The sequence below is a fragment of the Pseudoliparis swirei genome, chromosome 6, assembly GCF_029220125.1.
Source record: "Pseudoliparis swirei isolate HS2019 ecotype Mariana Trench chromosome 6, NWPU_hadal_v1, whole genome shotgun sequence".
Taxonomy (NCBI): Eukaryota; Metazoa; Chordata; class Actinopteri; order Perciformes; family Liparidae; genus Pseudoliparis; species Pseudoliparis swirei.
This window is the reverse complement of record NC_079393.1, coordinates 22,377,033-22,397,397: the sequence shown is the minus strand read 5'-3', so window position 1 is coordinate 22,397,397 and position 20,365 is coordinate 22,377,033. Positions and strand designations below refer to the sequence as shown.

General features: G+C 42.1%; 1 protein-coding gene and 1 long non-coding RNA gene across 4 annotated transcripts in view; both read left to right on the top strand.

Moving 5' to 3' along the window:
- The window catches only part of gnao1a (guanine nucleotide binding protein (G protein), alpha activating activity polypeptide O, a), an 88,233-nt gene that overhangs the window by 11,114 nt on the left and 56,754 nt on the right, over positions 1 to 20,365 (top strand). For all 3 annotated transcript variants that reach the window (XM_056417500.1, XM_056417502.1, XM_056417501.1), the window contains exon 3: positions 10,770 to 10,911. In XM_056417500.1, the coding sequence (XP_056273475.1) occupies positions 10,770 to 10,911 (142 nt within the window). The remainder of the gene's footprint in view (positions 1 to 10,769; positions 10,912 to 20,365) is intronic.
- LOC130195806 (uncharacterized) lies at positions 14,459 to 17,477 on the top strand. Its single transcript, XR_008832130.1, has 3 exons — positions 14,459 to 14,682; positions 16,702 to 16,750; positions 17,429 to 17,477. It is a non-coding gene; the product is annotated as an uncharacterized LOC130195806 (long non-coding RNA).

The following is a 20,365-nucleotide window of genomic DNA, read 5'->3' as shown; positions in this document are numbered from 1 at the left end:
GGAAAAGGATTGTCGGAAGCTTGCTCTGCTTTTTCGTACTCCTGCAGCATCTCGCCCTCGTCCTCCGTCAGTTTCCCCGCCCATCTACACAGGAACCTTGTGCTCTGGCGGATGGATTCCAGCCCGAGCAGAGAAGCCACTGCAGACGCGTCTCCCAGTGCAGGACTGGCTGCCTACACCCGTCTCCTCTGGGTGGTGGTTCCAGAGGAGCACGGCATGCTGGTCAGACCTGGTGATTTGCCGTCTTGGATGTCCAACCTGGCTCCTTCAGCAGCTTGCCCTCCACCACCTGCTCCACTTCCAGAGTCTCCGGGGGAAACCTTTTAGAGAACAGGATCCCCATCCCCCCTATTGGTGGTACTCCTGCTTAAATTATGAATAAAATAAAATAAATTAAACCCAACAAACAAAACGTCATCTTTGACTTGGAAAAAGACCCGTGAGATCTTAATGTTCGTCATCCCATCCCATTATTGTCAATTTCGTTGTTTATCTTTAAAAATGATTTTCATTATTCCTCCTATATTCCTCCTCCGTTAACACGTTGGAGAGCTTCTCTTCGTCAGAAAGGTAGTCTCCTAACGCGACTCCCCGTTCACCTTTCGTTTTCTGTTAAAAACGTTATTTTCCCCACACTGAATCCATTGGTTCTCTTACGTCTATCAGCAAACTGCGCGTCAGTAAAGTCTTCCTCCATACAGGACTCATCCTCTGTTGCTCGTCGGCTTCCTATACTTAATGACACTTTTTATGGCCTGTGAGTTTTCCTCACTCCTTGTTTTTCTCTTCAGCTGAGGGATTTTAAACACCTCCTCATCCCCCTCCCTTGTCAACCTGACTTCTTTCACCTCTTTTCCACTCTCACACTTTTCTTTTTCTCCTACTAATGTATGTTTTAGGACAGACCTTCCTCCTTCATATCATCAGATGTTGCGAAACAGACAGTCAAACTCATCCACTCTATGTTCAACTCTTCATTCCTGTTTTTGAGGACCATGAACAGCTGTCTCCTATGAGACACCATTTGCTTTAAGAGGCGGGACTTTCACCCAGAGGACAGCTTCTTCACCTGAGATACTACTCTGGCATGTCCGGAGAGTTCTTCCATGGTGTCCAGGGTGGGACGCGCAGAGGAAGAACGGATACCTAAGTGTCACTCACCACGACCCTGTCTCTACCACCGTGTTGGATTTGTATATGCTATCTACAAACATGACCACAGCATTGTTCACCTTCCCCACTGCCAGGCTGCAGTCCTCCACGGAGCACGAGAACACCGGCGCAATCTTCACGCCGTGTTTCCTGGTCATCTTGTGCAGCTCCATGCTACTGCCGAGCATGCCATGCACACACACACAGACACGACAACCCGCTAACCAGACACACACAACCCTGTGAACCCTACACCCCACATCTACTCTCATACAACACATTACCCAGTGAAGACAATTATAAATAGCTAGTATCGCTCTCAAAAACACGCTCCATCAGCTCAGCACTCCTTCCACTCAGAGAGAGAGAGAGAGCGCTTGTGACAGTGAAACAGATAGATAATGGCAGACGGATTTAATGAGGTCTTCCCACATGTAATACGGAACTGTAATTATTCTCCTCTCCTGTCCTCCTGGGTTTAAAAGCATGTGTGTGCAGCTCCTGAAGTAGTGTGAAGCAGACCGTGTCCCTTGGCACAATAAAGTCTTCATCACCACGTGGCCAAACCTGGAGCCAGGACTCCTCTCCAGCAAGGGATTTATTGTTGGACTCAAAAACCTCCAAAAGTGCCTGTCACAGTCTCCACACGATACGGGCTGTTTAGAAGATGAGCTATGAAGATGACATTTGTTCAAAGACAGGACATTTTTTAAATCTTGTATATATATATTTGTACTTGTTCTTATATCTGCGAATAATCCCAACTGTGGAGGTAAATTAGTTTTTCTGAATAGATTGTCATCAAAACTTTTAAATGCATCACATGTGTTCATTCACCCAATGTTATGGAATACAACAAGAAGGATTTCATCAACCGTGAATCAACCCTAGACCATTTTATCATTATGTGTCCTGGATAAAACCATGAACCAGTGTCACTCTGACTTTGCACAAGAGTAAATATAAAGGACAGTCAAAGGCCACACCACTCTGTAGGCTGCTCAGACACAATGTTCCTTTGAGCTAAATGCTAACAGGCACTAACATGCTCATGGGAATGGCTTTAGTTTGGCCTTTTGTCTTTGACAGCTCTGCTGTTTTTTTGCCCAATTGATGCAGTGTTTCTCTATTTCAATGTTTTGGAGAGGCATTTTATCCCAAACCACAAATGTCAACCTCATGGCGGCGCTGTAGAGGAAAGGTCAGAGGATCACCAAAGTCAATAGGATTCAACCTCTGGAAACGTCAATATTTGGACCAAAGTTAATGGCAATCCATCCAATAGATGAGATATTTTTTACGATAGTGGACCAACCGACAAACTATTAACAAAGTAATGAGTGGGCATGGATGTGTTTGGGAGTATGTCTGCTCAGGAAGCGATGGCTTGACCTCAAGGTGTGATGGCAAGTGAGTGAAGTCAGATGACGGAGCAGCTGATGCCTCCATGTCACTGTGTGTGTTTGTGTGTGTGTGTGTGTGTGGGGGCTTTTGATTCTGACCCCTTCCGCTATTTATAGCTTCTGTTTTTTCCTCATTATCTGCCTCCTCTTTTATGCTCTCGCTCATACCCATTACCACCCCTCACATTTTTGTCCCCTCTTTCTCTTTCACTCTTTACTTTTACGCTCCTGTACACAAACACACACACACTCACTCACTGTGTAAGTAACTGTCCAGCAGTGTTGACAGGAGTTGGTCAGCGTGCACTTTGTCACGACTAAGAGCTCTGTCGACAAAGACCACAACGTGAGTGGCTGGATATAAACTAGCAGCATAGCGATGAGGCCCCGATCATACAGGGTCCTGTGTGTGTGTGTGTGTGTGTGTGTCAGGACAAACAGGGTTAGCTAGCCACAATGCAGAACAAGAATAGACACCTAATTGTGCCGTGTGATTTGTAGCCTTAGTGTTTTTTGTGTGTTTACATGAGTCGGTGTGAGGATAAAAATATGAGAGTGGGGGATAATGTGATCCAGAGAGGGGAGAGACAGGCATGTTGTGTTCGACACAACGACGTGAGCCATGTTTGCATCCGAAGCATATTCGGCAAGAGAAGTCTTGCAACGACTACAAGGTCTTCTCTTCTACTCTCATTCTTTTTTTATCTCGCAGTTCACGGTTGTCAGAGAGACGGACCGTCTGTACCGCTGCGTTGTGTTAGTACGAACCGTGTTTGGCTTCAGATTAGATCAAATGTAAATGCCACTGCTGGAAGCGCGTCTGTCTGTCTAACACTCTGATGTCACATGTCAGTACCCGGAGTCACCTTCACACAAAAGAACTGAGGAGGATGTTTGACTTCAATATTGTTTACTAAATATATCCATCCATCCATCCATTATCAATACCGCTTATCCTCATTAGGGTCGCGGGGCGCTGGAGCCGATCCCAGCTGACAGGGCGAAGGCAGGGGACACCCTGGACAGGCCGCCAGTCCATCGAGGGCACACATAGAGACATACAACCATTCACTCTCACATTCACACCTATGGGCAATTTAGAGATCAATTAACCTGACGGCATGTCTTTGGACTGTGGGAGGAAGCCGGAGAACCCGGAGGGAACCCACGCTGCCACGGGGAGAACATGCAAACTCCACACAGAAGGACCGCCCCGACCGGGAATTGAACCCACGGCCCTCTAGCTGTGAGATGACAGTGCTAGCCACTACACCACCGTGCAGCCCTACTAAATATATATAAATCTTTATTTTAAATGCAATTTAGTTTTAGAAACGGGAGGTTTTTTATATAAAAAACCTCCGGTTTTTAAAACTAAATTGCCTAGTTTTAACACTTCACGTTTCTAAAACTAACATTTGTAATTAAGATTTATATATATAAATAAATGTTATATATATATAAAGACAAAACTTCACACAGAGCTGTGTTTCAGGGAGGGCTACATATACAGTGCCAGCGAGGTATTTAATATCGTGGAAGATAAATTGTTTCTTCAGTGAAACATCAGATTAGTAAAAATAAAGAAGTATATTGAGACCCCATTGGTCCTGTCACCTTTAACACTGAACACAGCAGAACCAGTGGCTTGGTAACTGACTGACATTCAAATGTCACGTTAACCCTCTGACAAAAAAATTAAATTTTCATACCTTAGAAGAAGCGGTTTTTTTTTGACCGAATCATCATTATTATTACACCGCCTTGGGTTAATTTTCCATTCAATGTTGTTTAAATGGGGTGTTCTTCGGTAGTCAACAAACAAACATAAAGTGCCTCACACTTAAACTTGGAAAACAATATTAATTCTAATAATTTTCTGGAGGTTTTAATTGGCTGGCGTCATTGAACCCAAAGGTAAAATATGTTAGTAAATATAAAGGTAACAGGAGGGTGAACACAAATGGGTCAAATGACCAAAAGCAAGGAGAGGGGGTTAAATAAAAATCGGGTCAAAATGACAGGCAAGGAGTTAAAAGTGTTTCTCTTCTTTTAAACACAAAACTTCACACAGAGCTGTGTTTTCAAAGAGCTCCTACATATAAAGTGCCAGAGGTATTTAATATCGTGGATGATAAATTGTTTCTTCAGTGAAACATCAGATTAGTAAAAAAAAAGTATATTGAGACCCCATTGGTCCTGTCATCTTTAACACTGAACAGCAGAACCAGTGGCCTTGGTAACTGACTGACATTCATATGTAACGTTAACCCTCTGGGGCAGGGGGGGGCATTTACATTTAAAAAAAAAATAAATAAATTTAGCTTTTTTTTTTATGTGACACACCCCACGTGTTATACATCAAACATTCCAGAACAATCAGCTCTGAAATGAGCCTCATTGTCCTCGCGCCGTGTCCTCTGGTTCTCTGACTGAAAGGCTGCTAAATGAGCCTAACCTGTGAGGTGGGAGGTCCTTTGTGATTTACTGAGTGTTCATTGGTTTTCCCCGAAATGTTGACAGACAAACGGATTGACCAATCGAAGGTTTCGTTTTTGTGTGTCGTTCTTTTTTCGCCGCGTCACCCGACACGCGCCCTCAGTTCCTCTGTGAGTCAGAGGGGAGGAAGGAGGAGCAGGAGACTGAACCTGACTGATTCATCCACGAGTTTAAACTGATTTCTCCTTATTTTTTTCGAGAAAATGATTGTTTTAAAACGGAAACAGTGTCAAACCGTAAAAAAAAAAAAAAAAAAAAAAAAAAACTTGCGTTAATTGCGTTAAAATATTTTAGTGCGTTAACGCGGCCAAATTAATCGCATAGATTAACGCGTTAACGCTGACAGCCCTAATATATATATATATAGAGACTTTTATATATATAGATACTTACTTACTTATATATAAAAAAAACACACATTCATAAACTTATTTTGCTTAAACCTTGTGCTGCCTTCGGGTCAATTTGACCCGATTCAATGTTTCACCCTCCTGTTACCTTTATATTTACTAACATATTTTACCCTTGAGGTCAATATGACCCCAGCTATTAAAATCTCCAGAAAATTATTAGAATTAATATTGTTTTCCAAGTTTAAGTGTGAGGTACTTTATGTTTGTTTGTTGACTCCCGAAAGAACACCGACATTAAACATTGAATCGGGTCAAATTGACCCGAAGGCGACAGGAGGGTTAAATATTGAATCGGGTCAAAATGACCCGAAGGCAACACAAGGGTTAAATGTCCAAGGATGTGATGTATATTCTCAAAATATATTTCAGTGTGGTTGTTGTTAGTGCGATAATGGGACGGGCATGACTGATGAAGGTCAGCTGACTGTGAGAGTGGCTATCCTCCCTTTACCTTTCCATCCGAGGAAAAAACGATATCTTCGACCAATACAGTGATGAATACCGCCTCTCTATGTGTGATTAGTGCTTCACCATCATCAGGAAATCCAAAGCACAAGTGTGTCCTGAATCCATGCAACGCTCTAATTTAAAGCACATTTTAACTGGGGAAGTAATGCATACTGAAACCCAACAATATGAATACTTCAGACCAATACATCTGTGTGTTGTTGGCAAACACCATTCCCCCTCAATGCAATGCACATCAGAAACGGAAGAGCTTCCATCGGTGAGACACCTTTTAAAAAGATCTTGAGGTTTAAATCTGAAGACGGACATTTTGTTTTTTGTTTTGTGGAATTGAAGAGACATTCACAGTTTAATTGACATCCAACATAAAAATAAATAAATATACACTTTTATTAATCCACAAGGGGAAATTAGTTCTCTGCATTTAACCCATCCTTAGTTATTAAGGAGCAGTGGGCTGCGGTGAAGCGCCCGGGAAGCAACTGGGGGTTCAGTGCCTTGCTCAAGGACACTTCGACTTGCAGCTAATGGGGAGAGCGGGGATCGAACCCACGACCTTGCGGTTGAAGGACGACCCTCTTACTCCACTGAGCTACAGCCGCCCAAATCATCACGTTGTAGCCTTTCCTGTTAGTAGAACATGCCTCGCCTCTATGAGACAGTTTCACACACTTTTATGTCAACGTAATTGTTGCTTATTGCCATTGCAACACTTTGCTTTGTGTCCACAATGGCAGCCATATCATGGAATGATGTCGTGGCTAAATTGCCCATATGTCTGTCCTACGGTCCATCTGTCTGTCCCGGCGTGAAACTAAACTGCGTTTCAGGTCACCGTGCAGATTGTGCCAAGGCTACGGGAAATGACACGCATACACACCGACACACACAGGGCTCTCTCTTTGCCAACAGAAGCGCTTGGACAGTAGGTAATGAGAAAAGGTCCTCATGCATGGAAGCTCACGTCCGGCGGCCAGCCAATCCATCACACACACACACACACACACACACACACACACACACACACACACACACACACACAAACAAAAACAATTGCGTGATACACGTCTAACACTTGCTGCAACACTTTGTTCTTTTTTCACCTCAGTTGTCTCTCTTTTTGTGACTGTCCTGTCTTTTCTCTCTGTCACTCAGTCTTTCTCACTCTTTCTGGGATTAATACGATAATAATGTTTCTAGGAAGACGGTAATCATTCTACCGTGGTCCTTCATCACCCCTCGCCCACACTGTCATCCTTTTTAACTGGTTAAAGATTGTGTGGGAGGGTTAAATTCAATTCCAGGTTGAGAAACACAGTTCACAAATTCATATTGCTTATCATTTCGGTACAACACCTTTTGTTCTAAATTGATGCCATGATTTATGAGATTGAGGTTGATGTATCGTATGTCTCATGTTAGAAGGATGGAGATCCCGGTACATCAGAAATCCATTTCCAGAAACTGTTAAACACACTTCAACCTTCCTCTTGGTATCTGCAGCTCCACACGCGGTTTACGCCGACACTGCAGCATTCAATTAGGAGCTTGTCCTCGGCTCACCTCTCGCTCCAAGGACCGACGGAGGGAAACATTGCTGAAAAATGTCTGCTTGGCAAGTGTGACAACAGCAAAGATTAAAAAGCCAGACTAGAGAAGGACTAACAGATTTAGATTGTATCCAAGGATACTGTGTGTATTCATCCATAGACCATATACATAGTCATTACCTATTGTGCACATTGTACAGATAAGAATTAGGGATGCAGCAATTCATCGGCTGAACATCACATCGTCCGGTATTCGCTTTGCTGGCGACCGTGAGCCTTTCGGCATGTAAGGTTCCATTCGGCGATGGCAGTGGACCAAGTCTCGTCTCTCGGTTTTGTCGCATCGATTTTGCGCCTGTTAAATATTGTGTTGTGGTTGGACGCAGACAACAGTAATCAGCTGCTGATTCAGATAAGACGCCACTGGCACACAGTCAGCCGTGTCGTACGCAACTTAGTTTACAAACAAATAGATGTTAGTTGGGTATGCAAGTAGCCTACTGACACATTCTGCTAGTGAAGTATGTCGGTAGACCTAACTATTTTAATTTAGACTCTTTCAAAGACATTGAAATTTAATGCTGAATGACTTTAAAAAAAGAAGAAGGATATATCAGTTTCCTTTGCACAGAAAATGGAAGAAAATAACAGAGAAATCTAAATAAATGAACTACAAAAACATCTGCATTGGCTATTGGCAAAGTTTGTTATTTTTAAACATCGGTACCAGGTATCGGTCCAGATCTCCTCACAATAAAAATCACTCGTAGTCCCAGTGTGTGATCCGTGCGATAGGAACGACAGGCTGAGTGATCTGAAACAGTACAGAACTGTGCTGTCCTCCAGACCACAAACACACACACACGCACACAGACACACACACACACACACACACACACACACACACACACACACACACACACACACACACATACACCAACTTGTATACAAACATATGGTGGAACATGTTTATCAGATGTCAAGACACACAGAGTAGATGTTTTTAAGACGGAGCTGTTCTTTGTATTAATAACTCCTTTAAAGGGATTGTTTGGGTTGTTTGAGGTACTTTTCCATAGTCAGGGCATTACCTACAGTCAATGCTGTCCGCATGTCCCCAGTTTGGAGGAACTATCAGGACTGGAGTCCCGGCATAAAGGCAGAGCAATGTGCTGCTGTGGATGGGGCCAGCAGCAACATGGGCTTTAGCCACCTAAACAAATAACATAACAATCTATAAATCTATATCCGGATGAGTGTATGCTATATTTATAATATTTTCACAATTTTAGCTTTCTGTCGGACGATCGTTTCTGTTGGGGAAATTAAGCCGTTATCCTTTGTCTAAACATTGTACATTTGTTATTGAAATGAGACTTTGAAAGCAAACTTGAGAGGCTGGATCGATAAACAGTTCTGTAAACGATCTCTCGAAAGCCTGCCTGTGTAGCATGATGGCAGATCTTCAATAGGACGAGACAAATGCACTCAGAGTTCATAGAGATGTCTCAAGAAGGTGCCAGTTTCAATCCTCAGTCCTTTCTGGGCAAAGATCATGTTCACCGGGTTAATTTATGTGTGGGGATGTTGTCAGTCTGTATTGCCTCAGCAATGTGGCCACAACCTGTCTCTCTGTCAGTCAACTGTTTTCTGCTGTCCCGTCTGTTGTTCATCACTCTCTCAATTCCCTTGTTTGACTTTGTCTGGTTCGTCCATCTGTACTTTCCCCCTGCCTGTCTGTCTGCCCGGGTAACTGTCTAACCGTCTGTCGGTGTGTCCTTGTGTGTTTTCAAGTTTCAAGTTTCAAGTTTTTATTGTCACATCCCCTTTTATACAAGTATAATCGGTTTGTGAAATTCTTATGTGCAAAACACCCGACAGCAGTAGCAGACTAAAAAAAGAATAAGAATGAGAATAAACTATACAATATCCACACACAAAAAAAAGAAGAAAGTATTAACAATATATATATAAAACAATGTAATAGAATATACATCATGACAATATATATATATATAAAACAATGTAATAAAATATACACTTTTTTGAGACAATATATATATATATGTATATACATACAATATATATATACAATATATATATATATAAACAATGTAAGAAAATATACACCATGGCCATAGATATTCACAGAATATGTTCTGGTGTGTAGTGTTAATGAGGGTCTCAGTCCTTGTTCAGCAGCCTGATGGCCTGACTGAAGAAGCTGTCCCTCAGTCTGTTTGTGCGGCACTTGATACTGCGGTATCGCCTGCCTGACGGTAGAAGGGTGAACAGTTTGTGGCCGGGTGGTTATTGTCTTTCATCATCCGTTTGGCCCTGGCCACGCACCGCTTGGTGTATATGTCCAGGATGGAGGAAGCTCACCTCCAACGATGTACTGTGCCGACCGCACCACCCTCTGTAGTGCCCTACGCCCAGGGCGGTGCAGTTCCCGTACCAGACGGTGATGCAACCTGTCAGAACACTCTCGATGGTACTGGTGTAGAATGATCTGAGGATGCGGGGGGCCATGTTGAATTTCCTCAGTCGCCTAAGGAAATACAGGCGTTGTTGGGCCCTTTTCCCCACGTGAGTGGTGTGCGTGGTCCATGTGAGGTCCTCGGAGATGTGCACGCCGAGGAACTTGAAGCTGCTGACCCTCTCTACTGCAACTCCGTCTATGGAGATGGGGGTGTGCTCTCCTCTCCGCTTCCTGTAGTCCACGATCAGCTCCTTGGTCTTCTTGACGTTGAGGACGAGGCTGTTCTCCTGGCACCACTGTACCAGTGTGCATGACATTTAAAACAGCAGGATGGGCTGCTGCTTGCACTGTGTGCCTAAATGTCAGCTTTGCCTCCTGGTTATGCCCCCCGCCCCCGCTCTCTCTTTTTTGTGTTTTGTTGTAACCCTCCAACCTGTTTCTCTCTTACAACTCGTCCCATTCTTCTGACACTTTCTCCCTCTTTTTTTTTTACATGACCATATTATCCCAAGAAAACTTTCGATGTCTCACCGTGTCTTCTGTGTAGCTCTTCATCCATAATGTACGGATCTGTCGATTTATGTAATTAATATTGATTGCAGGAAGGAAAGAAAGGAGCTGAACTGTGACAAACACGCCTATACATGCACACACACTTCTAACTTCTGACTCTATGCCTGTGTTTTCTTGTTTCCTGTCTGTCTCTATAAGAAGTATGAAAGGGGGCCGTTGGTCCTGTCTGCTCACAATGGCAGCCCGAACTGACCCACTGACTAACGCATATGTATTTGTGTGTGTTTAGGATCATCCATGAGGACGGTTTCTCTGGCGACGACGTGAAGCAGTACAGGCCCGTCGTCTACAGCAACACCATCCAATCCCTGGCTGCCATCGTCCGTGCCATGGATACACTGGGCCTGGAATATGGAGACAAAGAACGGAAGGTCAGCGCTCGTCCCCCCGGTCACACACACACACACGCACGCACACAAAAACACACACAAGCACATTTTTCCAAACACCACACACATAGAATTGAATCTCGCGCGCACACACATGGTGACATTTACTCTTTCAAATACTTTTGCCAAATTCGTGTCGTGTGATATGGCATGCAGTCAAACTGAAATGTAGCACAGAAACCAGAGCGCCGCAGATAGAAATGTCACAACGGTGTTTATATTCTCAAGTCCGAAACGGTGACCTGAACTAAATCAAGATATCAACCAACATGAGCCACTGTGCTGCCGAGCTCCCTGATCTGAATGCAGCAAGTAGCCACTGGAAGAATGTCATAAGAAGTGATGTAGTTCAGGGAGAGGGCACCGTGTGCCTTACAGAGGGCGACTGTCTTTCAACCAAAGCACCAGGAGTACAGCTCTTGTATCAGACCTGATACAGTACCTCTGAGCAAGAGACCAATCTCTGCCAGCTCCAGGTCCTTGCCACGACCTCTCAGAAAATACACCTCTGTATGGGGATAATCATATCTCACCGTATTTAAATTGTCTCGATATGATCCGTCACGGACACAACTGTTGCTGCTGTGCACCTCGGTGAGAAGCTGTGCCTTCGTGCATGGTAAACGTGCAAATTGAACATAGGTTGAATGTGTTTGTCACAGCTTCATGAAGCTGGTATTGCAACATGTTGTTTTGGAGAGAAATCCTCACATCATTTGCATTTTCTACCCACGTTGATGAAGCAACCTAATGATGTTTGTTTGTGCATCAGAAGTTACAGAGAAACAAGAAGGACTAACTTGTTTGCGAGTTACTTCAGTGACTTTATAGATAATGAACCAAATCCAACAGCAAAGGTCCTTCCAGTGCTGCACTAGAGAGATGCACATGACACGCTCTCCCAGTGACTCGGCCAAAGGCTCGCAAGCACATGATGCAAGGACTGGCAGATTTGTGTTGATGCCTAATCCACACCCTTCCTGTGCAGATGCAATGCATACCATTTGGTCTGGTTGAACATGTCTACTCAGCGGTGTGCAGCTGCGCCGGTCTCTGCAGCAGAGCGCATATTCGGCTCTCAGCTGGAGGTGAAACCTCGCCCGTGTGTTTTTGTTTGGGTATCATCCTTAACAAGTGCTTGTCATCATTTCTTAAGCAGAAACTACAATCCACGGCAGTAACAGCAACATATTGATTGCTTGCACATGCTTCATTGCGCAGCAGAAATGCATTTATGATTTTTTTTTAGATCCGACGGTGAAACAGAATCTGACAAAAGAAAAAAAATATTAAAGTCATATTTCTAAGCTCCTTATCATATTGAAAATCGTTTTTTCCTCATTGGCTTTGAAAACCAACTTTGACTTTTGATTTTATTTAGTGTCAGTTGTCGTCACTCTATTTTCTTATATATATTAAACTGTCTACACCAGCACTGATTTGAGGCCTAATGGGAAAAGCTGCCATCCAACCCTGTCATGCTCGTACCATGAAGAATCATGCCAATCTAAGTTAGTCCTGCTTCTAAATGCCCTCAATCCTACAAGTACAATACACACTATGATACGCTAATTGAGGATCATGAGTCTAATTCACTGAAGAGTTTCTCCCAATACAGTGCAATGGAAGGTTACTTATAGATATAAGAATCGTGAAGACGCTGGGCCATAATATACCAACCTCTCTCTTGGCACGTGTTCGGTTTCAAGCCATTAGAGATTTGATTTAGCTGCACCATTGGTACCATGTTTTCAATGTTGCGTATGGAGGGAGAGCAATTAGACTCCCTTACCTACAGTCTGCTGTATGCTGTCCAGTGTTAGTAGTGCCACTGCTAACAATGATGTGTTGTTGTAGATGATAAGGAGGATTAATGGCGTAACAATGGTGATGATTATAATGTCTGACTAATAATGCTTGTCAATACAGTGTTGAGCTAATTAGATGACTCCGTTTGGTCCAAACTGGCCTCTAACTCTTCCTGTCTGTCTTGTTGGTAGCACTTTTTCTTATTAAAAGAAGCTTCAAATTTCTCTTTTTCTGTCTTTCTTCTCTCTCACACTCTCTCTCTCTCCCTCCCTTTCCATTTGCCTTAACCTTATCCAAAGGAACCGTGTATTTGTAATTACAATTAGGATATTGTGTGTGTGTAATATCTTGGTATTGCACGTTATACAAGGCATTATATCCATGAAGGGGAAAAGGACACTCTGTATGCGTGTAAGGAAAACTTCCTCCTCCATGTTATTTGTATACAGTAGAAATCGAATGAATGGGAGATATATTATTGTATACTTGCCTTGATTAAAAAAACATTTCCATTAGTAGTTCTAATAATGTATTGCTTTTTTATTAATTACGGTTCTTTTATAGAGGTTAAAAGCTCCACAATACACACCAGTGCCGTTATTGTTAGCTGTCAGCAGACAAGCTGAGCAGCATGAATGGAAATGAATTAAACTGTAATTTTGCTTATCTTGAAAATAAATTGTGAACTTTATGTCTTCTTCACAAAGCAAGGACAGGTTGCACGTTCTTGTGTGTGTGTGTGTGTGTGTGTGTGGAGGTGAAGTTACTGTCAGTAGTCTTTGTACTGACATGAAATTAACATTTTGAAACCTAAATATTGGTGACTATTAAGTGCAGAATGGTATCAAAATAGGTTTCAAGACCAAGTGTAAAAGTGAAAGATTAAAAAAAAAATGGTCGGAAGAAAATAAAAAGAGTGTTTAAGAGAGACGTATTGTAGTTTACACGAAAGCTAAAAAGCATGAGAGGGAAAGAGGAAGGAAAGAAGATTATTTAAAAGAGAATAGAGGGAATGTGACAGAGGACGAGAAACAGATCGAGAGACCAGACTGCGCTGTGTATAAACTACACTCTACATCTGACTTCCCCTCAAAGTAACCGGAGGACTTTGAGATGTTCTTCTCACGTCGATGAAGGATGAGGAGTAGAGCTCCAAAATGGGACAAGAATTCATTTGTCTCAAAATATATATGTATATGTATCGAGCTGTTGCATTTATGTATATCTATAGAGCTGTTGCAATCAGCTGTGAATGATGTCCGATGTCAAATGTAAAAGAGGTTAATTTTTTTCACCCCCCACTCTTTTTTAACACCGTCATGCCATTTTGACTTTCTTTGACCTCCCACTTCATGGACAGTCACAACATTTACCTTGCTCTTCAAATATTTTTTTCCAACGCTTTTTTACACCCATTCTTCAGATAACTCCCCCCAAACACACACACACACACACACACAGACACATACACACACACACGCACGCAATTTTAACCAGCCTTGGCGGGTTGCTGTGGCAACCCAGTGTTTTGCCTGTCTCTCAACACATTCCGCAAGCGCATGTCCAAGGGCACTGTGACACATGCACGCACACACACACACACTCACTCACACAATGATAGCGGAGCGGTTTGAAGAGCGGGCTTGAAATAGACGCGTTGTCACTGCTGTGTGAATCTCCAAGTTTTCACTCGGGTCCAAAGAAGAAGAAGCTGCTGCCACTCATTTTGTGAATAGCTGGAAAAGCTCCAGGATTCTAATAAAACATATATGCAGTATTCTTTTTTTAGGACCACAACCTTGAACTCAAACTTTCATTTTGATCTCCACTACACAACTGTCAAGTTTTTGATCCAGCATCAAACCGAACACAGGACCATATTTTGCTATGAGACACATTCACTTGTCTCACTGATGCTCATAACAGGTTAAATCCTTCAGATAAGTATGAACACTATTTTGAACCACTTAGTTGCCTCTTAGCAAATTGCTCTGACTAAATGTAAGTGCCCTCTCATGAGTTTGTCTTAGCCTTTTATTGTGAAAGGGAAGACTGAAAATAAGTGCAGCTTTAATGTGCCGTCGTTGACAAGGTGGGAGCTCAGTTTTCTTTCACCTCGACTGTACTGGTTGTGCAGAACTGAAATCTAATCTGAAGGACTGCAGAGCTTCCGTGTATCTTTTTAGAAGCGAGCCTACACTCAAAGAAATGACTCATTGCATGAACTCAATTAAATTGTTGGCAGGTTTTCCATCCAATAATTATATGCAACTCTAACTCAAATTTAGCACATCAGTGCAATACAATGTAATTAAGTTAGTCCAACTCATTTGTATCAAATACATCTAAAATAAAATAACGATATTCATTAAATTAAATTAAATTAATTTGTGTTTGTCCAACTCAAAATATAAACTAACTAACTAAGAAAATATGCAAACTCCAAACAGAAGGAATGCCCCGACTGGGAATTGAACCCACAGACCTCTGGCTTTGAGGTGACAGTGCTAGCCACTACACCGCCGTACTGCCCTGAAAGTGTCATCACCTTGTAAACAACTGATTTTCAGAAAGCGCATGTGCAAAGGGTAGTCCTCAATGAAACACATTTATTTTGAGTTGATATGCACACCATCTAACCTAAATAAATCTAATAAATGAAAGAATTCATACATTTTGTGTTCCACCCATTAAATATAAATATCTATTTTTGTAATTGATTTATTTAAATGTATCAAACAATATTTAAATGTGTCACCTCGAAGAAGGGCTTGAATCGTTTTTGTGAGTGTAACCTAAATAAATCTAATAAATGAAAGTATTCATACGTTTTGTGTTACACCCATTCAAAATAAATATCTTCGTTTTGTAATTGATTTATTTAAATGTATCAAATAATATTTAAATGTGTCACCTCTAAGAAGGGCTTGAATCGTTTTTTGGAGTGTACAGCAATAGCACAGATTTATTTCTTAGTTGTTTTTCTTTTGAGCGTGCACCAGTGTCTATGTTACTGATGCTCAGGCCTTAGGATCCATTGTCTATACACTAATTGCTTCAATGCATCCGCAGAATTCTGTGGGTGAAAATGTACCAGCCTTACATATTGCATGCTCAACATTGTTTGTCCAGGGCTGCTAGACCGGCTTGTAGAATAAAATAAAGTCAGACGCACACACACACATACACACACATACACCGCAGACACACAGACCATAAGTGATATGTTTTTTCGTATAAGGGCAGCCATGAGGTGCCCTATTCATTTTCTTATTGGCTTATCCACATATTCTACACCAATCGCATTGCTCTTGACTAAACCTGACCAACCCAACCAATGAGGGCAACGAGTAACAGACCATTAGAGGCGGAGGGGGGCGAGTCATGACTGCCATTCTAGGAAAGGAAAATTGTGACGTACTGTCCTAATAGCATACACTTTAGATAGAGATTAACTCCAGCTACAAGGATACATTTCCATTTCCAAGTCCATCATTTTTTTCATGCAGACGAACAACATGTGAAACCAAGTTTTTTTAGCATACATGCCAACCTTATTGATTGAATCATGTCATGATTACTTTTTTGTTGTTGTGCCATCTAGAACACACTTTGGAGATAGAAGCACTGATCAAGAGAAGAGAATTTAGGACGCAGCTGCTGTTCGACTGCAGCAGGCTCGTAGACAACTGATATCAGAGAAAGCACTTTGTATCTCGAAGGACTCTTGAATGTGATGAAGGGTGGAGGGGGGAGGATGAGAGAGATAGAAGGAACAAAGGGACGAGATGAAGCGAGAGAGAAAAAATAGGGAAGAGAGAGGAAACTGCTAGACAGGTTGTTGCCTGTTGTGGCAACCAGCTAGTTATCCTCATGGGTTAGTCAGAGAGTGTGTGTTAGTTTTAATATGTGGGTATGTGACCAACGCCCCTCTGATGATAATGTTCCCTCTGCTCATTAAAGAATACAAGAACCTGCACATGGCCACACTTAAGTGTCGTTTAAAGTGGAGGTAAGTACGACGTATAGTTTCCTTCACTTATTTGTGTTGTATCCTCACTTTTTAACAGACTCACCATTTAAACTTCAACAACCATTTTCTTTTGTTTAAAATGTTACAGAAGTACTTTGAGGCAATGCACAGACTATACAACATATAATACATCCAGCAACTGAATTTAAACCAAACAAATACTGCTGGAGATATTCAATATATCTTTCTTACTGTCAACAAATCCCATGACAAGATATCTTTCTCCTCTGACAATGAAGCTCCAATGCACTTCCAATGAACTGTAGTTCACTAGCCTGCTTCCATACATATCAAATGTGTATTTAGACGCAACTTAAAATAGTCCCCTACAAAATGAATTATTTTCGACTATTTGATAAATGGTTACGACATCAACTAGCTTGTGTTTGCAGATGAGATTAATTTGAATTTGTTTTCTATTTAACCTAGCAAAGTGATGAAAAAATTATTTCAGCACCAAATGTAATATAGTTTTTATTGAATTACCCAAAAGACAAGTGTGGATTTGTTGTAAAAAAAGAAAAGAAAAGAAGCTCCTCCTAATTTGCTGTTTTTTACCCATTTATTGTACAGTAAAAAACACAAAAATGCTTTATTTCTGTGATAAGGTGTGCATATTAGTAAAAAGCTGATATTAGCACAATTTGTTATTGCCAGGGACAAGCAGGATGTGGATCATCCCCGGCTGGGAATGGATGAGTCACTAGGTTAGAGATGGACATTGATGATGGGACTTCTTGTCTCTGCATGACTGTGCAACACTAGATCAGGCCATAACGTGTGGGCTCCTAGTATCAATATGCAAGAGTTTGTGGGACACACACACGCACACGCACACACACACACACACACACACACACACACACACACACACACACACACACACACACACACACACACACACACACACACACACACACACACAGGTCATTGATCAGAATGTGATGCTTTGAATCAGCTTGTGTGTGAGTGCAATATGGATTCCTTCCAACATGGTTAGGAAGGTCATTGTATGGACAAAGCCTCCACTAGACACACACACACTCAGGTGTTTGAAGTTGTTGTGTTTATCTGTGTTCCTGAGAAGAGAGTGTGTGTGTGTGTGTGTGTGAAGTGTGTGTCAGTCTGCCACCTTCCTGCAGTGCTGAGCCGGCTTTGATTTGTGTTGCCACCCTCTCTCCTCCCTCCTCTCCTTCTCTTTTGTTATTTTCAGCATCTTCTCTTTGTCTCTACCCTACTCGCATCTTCCCTGCTTTAGTCCTTTCCTTTATTTTGTGTCTTACCATCGTGCCTCCATTCTGTTCATCCACTCAAATCAAAAAGATCAACAAGATAGGCTCCGTGTCAGGCACCTGATTGGCTGCTTTGATCAATTCGTCAAGATGTTCAATCTTGAATCCCATCCCCAAGTAGTGTGAGGTCATCAGTCTGTGTGTTACTGCAGCTGGCTAATTAACACACAAACAGGCACACTGTGTGGACTGTAGGCCGGCTCTATGTGGATGTGTTTGCAGAGAGAGAGAGAGAGAGAAATATAGTAAATCAGAGAGAGGAAGAACACAGAGAAAGAGTCTGCAGCGACATTGACTGTATCTTAGCAACAGAAAGGACTATGATCCTCCACCTGATATTTGGGGAGTGTGTTTTCTTTCTTTGTATTTGTTTCCATGTGTATTACAGGTTCATTGTTTTATATTTTTTATATTGTGTTGCATCATCTTTTATTTATACTGCAGATTAGTGGCCCCACTTATTATAGTTTTTATTGAATTATCCAACAGGAAAGAGTGGCTAGTGATGTTTTAAAAGGGCCCATTGTGAGCGGAACTGAAAAACGTTTTGTACCCATTTTTTGTACAGTAAAAAACAAAGAACATTTATTTATGTGATAAGGGGTGCATATTAGTCAAATGTATAAACACTGATCTTAGCACACTTTGTTATTGACAAGTAGAATGTGGATCATCCCTGGCTGTGAATAGATGAGTCACTCACGAAAAGGTTACAGATGGACATTGATGATGGGATGATACAGTTGACACACAGTTTTTTTCAGTATTCCTAGAAGAAGAGATCTCCCACAAATACTCAGTTGCTCTAGGAAAGTGGTCGGCTGTAGCTCATGCGGTCATCCCGTAATCACAGGGTAGCCGGTTCGATCCCCGCTCTCCTCATAATTGCATGTTGAAGTGTCCTTGAGCAAGACACTGAACCCCCAGTTGCTCCCCGGGCGTTTCACTGCTCCTTAATAAGGACGGGTCAAATGGTGGATCAATACAGGATATATTATTACTAGTATAATTATACTGGAAGCTGCCCAGTCCTGGAACAGTATTCGTCATGGCTTGGTTCACTGTGGACTGAGACCTTCGTCTGGACAGTGTGCATGCTCTCCCTGCTCTGCAACAGTCCAGAGAAGTGCAGGTTTGGTGGCCGCTCTGAATTGCCTGTAGGTGTGTCTGTCTGTTTGTGTGTGTGTATGTGTGTGTGGGTGTGATTGTGTGTGTGTGTGTGTGGGTGTGATTGTGTGTGTGTGCCAGACCCCGTGATAGACTGGCAACCACTGCCTATGGGATGGACTCCAGCTCCCTGCGACCTTGAACAGGCTAAGCGGTTTAGAAAATGGATGAATGCCTCAGTAACAGCACGGTGATACTTAGTGAGGGGGAAACAAGCAGTTTACATTTCCCCAAGAGAGTGTGTGTCCCTCAAAATGTTTGGTTGGGTGACCTGTGGATCATTTTATTGACATTACTTTATTTTGACACACTATTAAGGCAGCAAATTCTGTTTTATTTTCTTAATTTCTCAATTAATTAATATTTTAGTTATCTTTAATTGGCAAAAAATAGAAAACATATTTATTATGATTTATTTTTAAGAAGTTTTTGTAATGCTAGATGCTTGGCCGACGGTGTTGTTCAACTAATGGCTTTGATCCAGACTCAATATTTGATAGATTTCCATGATATGCTGCAGATATTTATGGTTGAATGATCCCCAACTTCTCCCTTAGCTCCGCAATGAGGTTGACATTTAATTTATGTTTTTGGTAAAATATCTTGACAACAATTGGGCTGCCAATCAATTTGGTAATTTGCAAATGTTAGCATGCTAACACACTAAACTAAGCTGGTTAAACACAATTATATTATCTTATCATTAGCATGTTAAATGTTGTTACTTTGGTGTTAGCATTTAGCTCATAGTCTCACAGTGCTGCTAGTCAAAGATATTCAGTGTAATGTCATATTTGAACAAAACATGTTGTGATGAAGACAGAATTGCTGCTATTTTCAGCCCCGAAGGCAAGATGTGTTCTTTGAGTGGTTGTGTACTATGACTACAACCCACTCAGTATGTTTTTGACGAGCGACAGTCTCTTATTCCGTTGCCCTCTTGTCTTCCCTGTCTGTGAACCAACAGGGCTTTTTACAGCAAAGCTCGCGACACACGTCACCGTGCATAACGTCAGAAAGGCTCAGTGTGCGGCCTTTAGGGGAGGCTTTCTCTCTCGCTCGCCTTCTCTCTGTGTTTGCCAGAACGGTGGTGCCAGCATCTGTCTGACAGGCACATGGACCTGTCTCACCACGC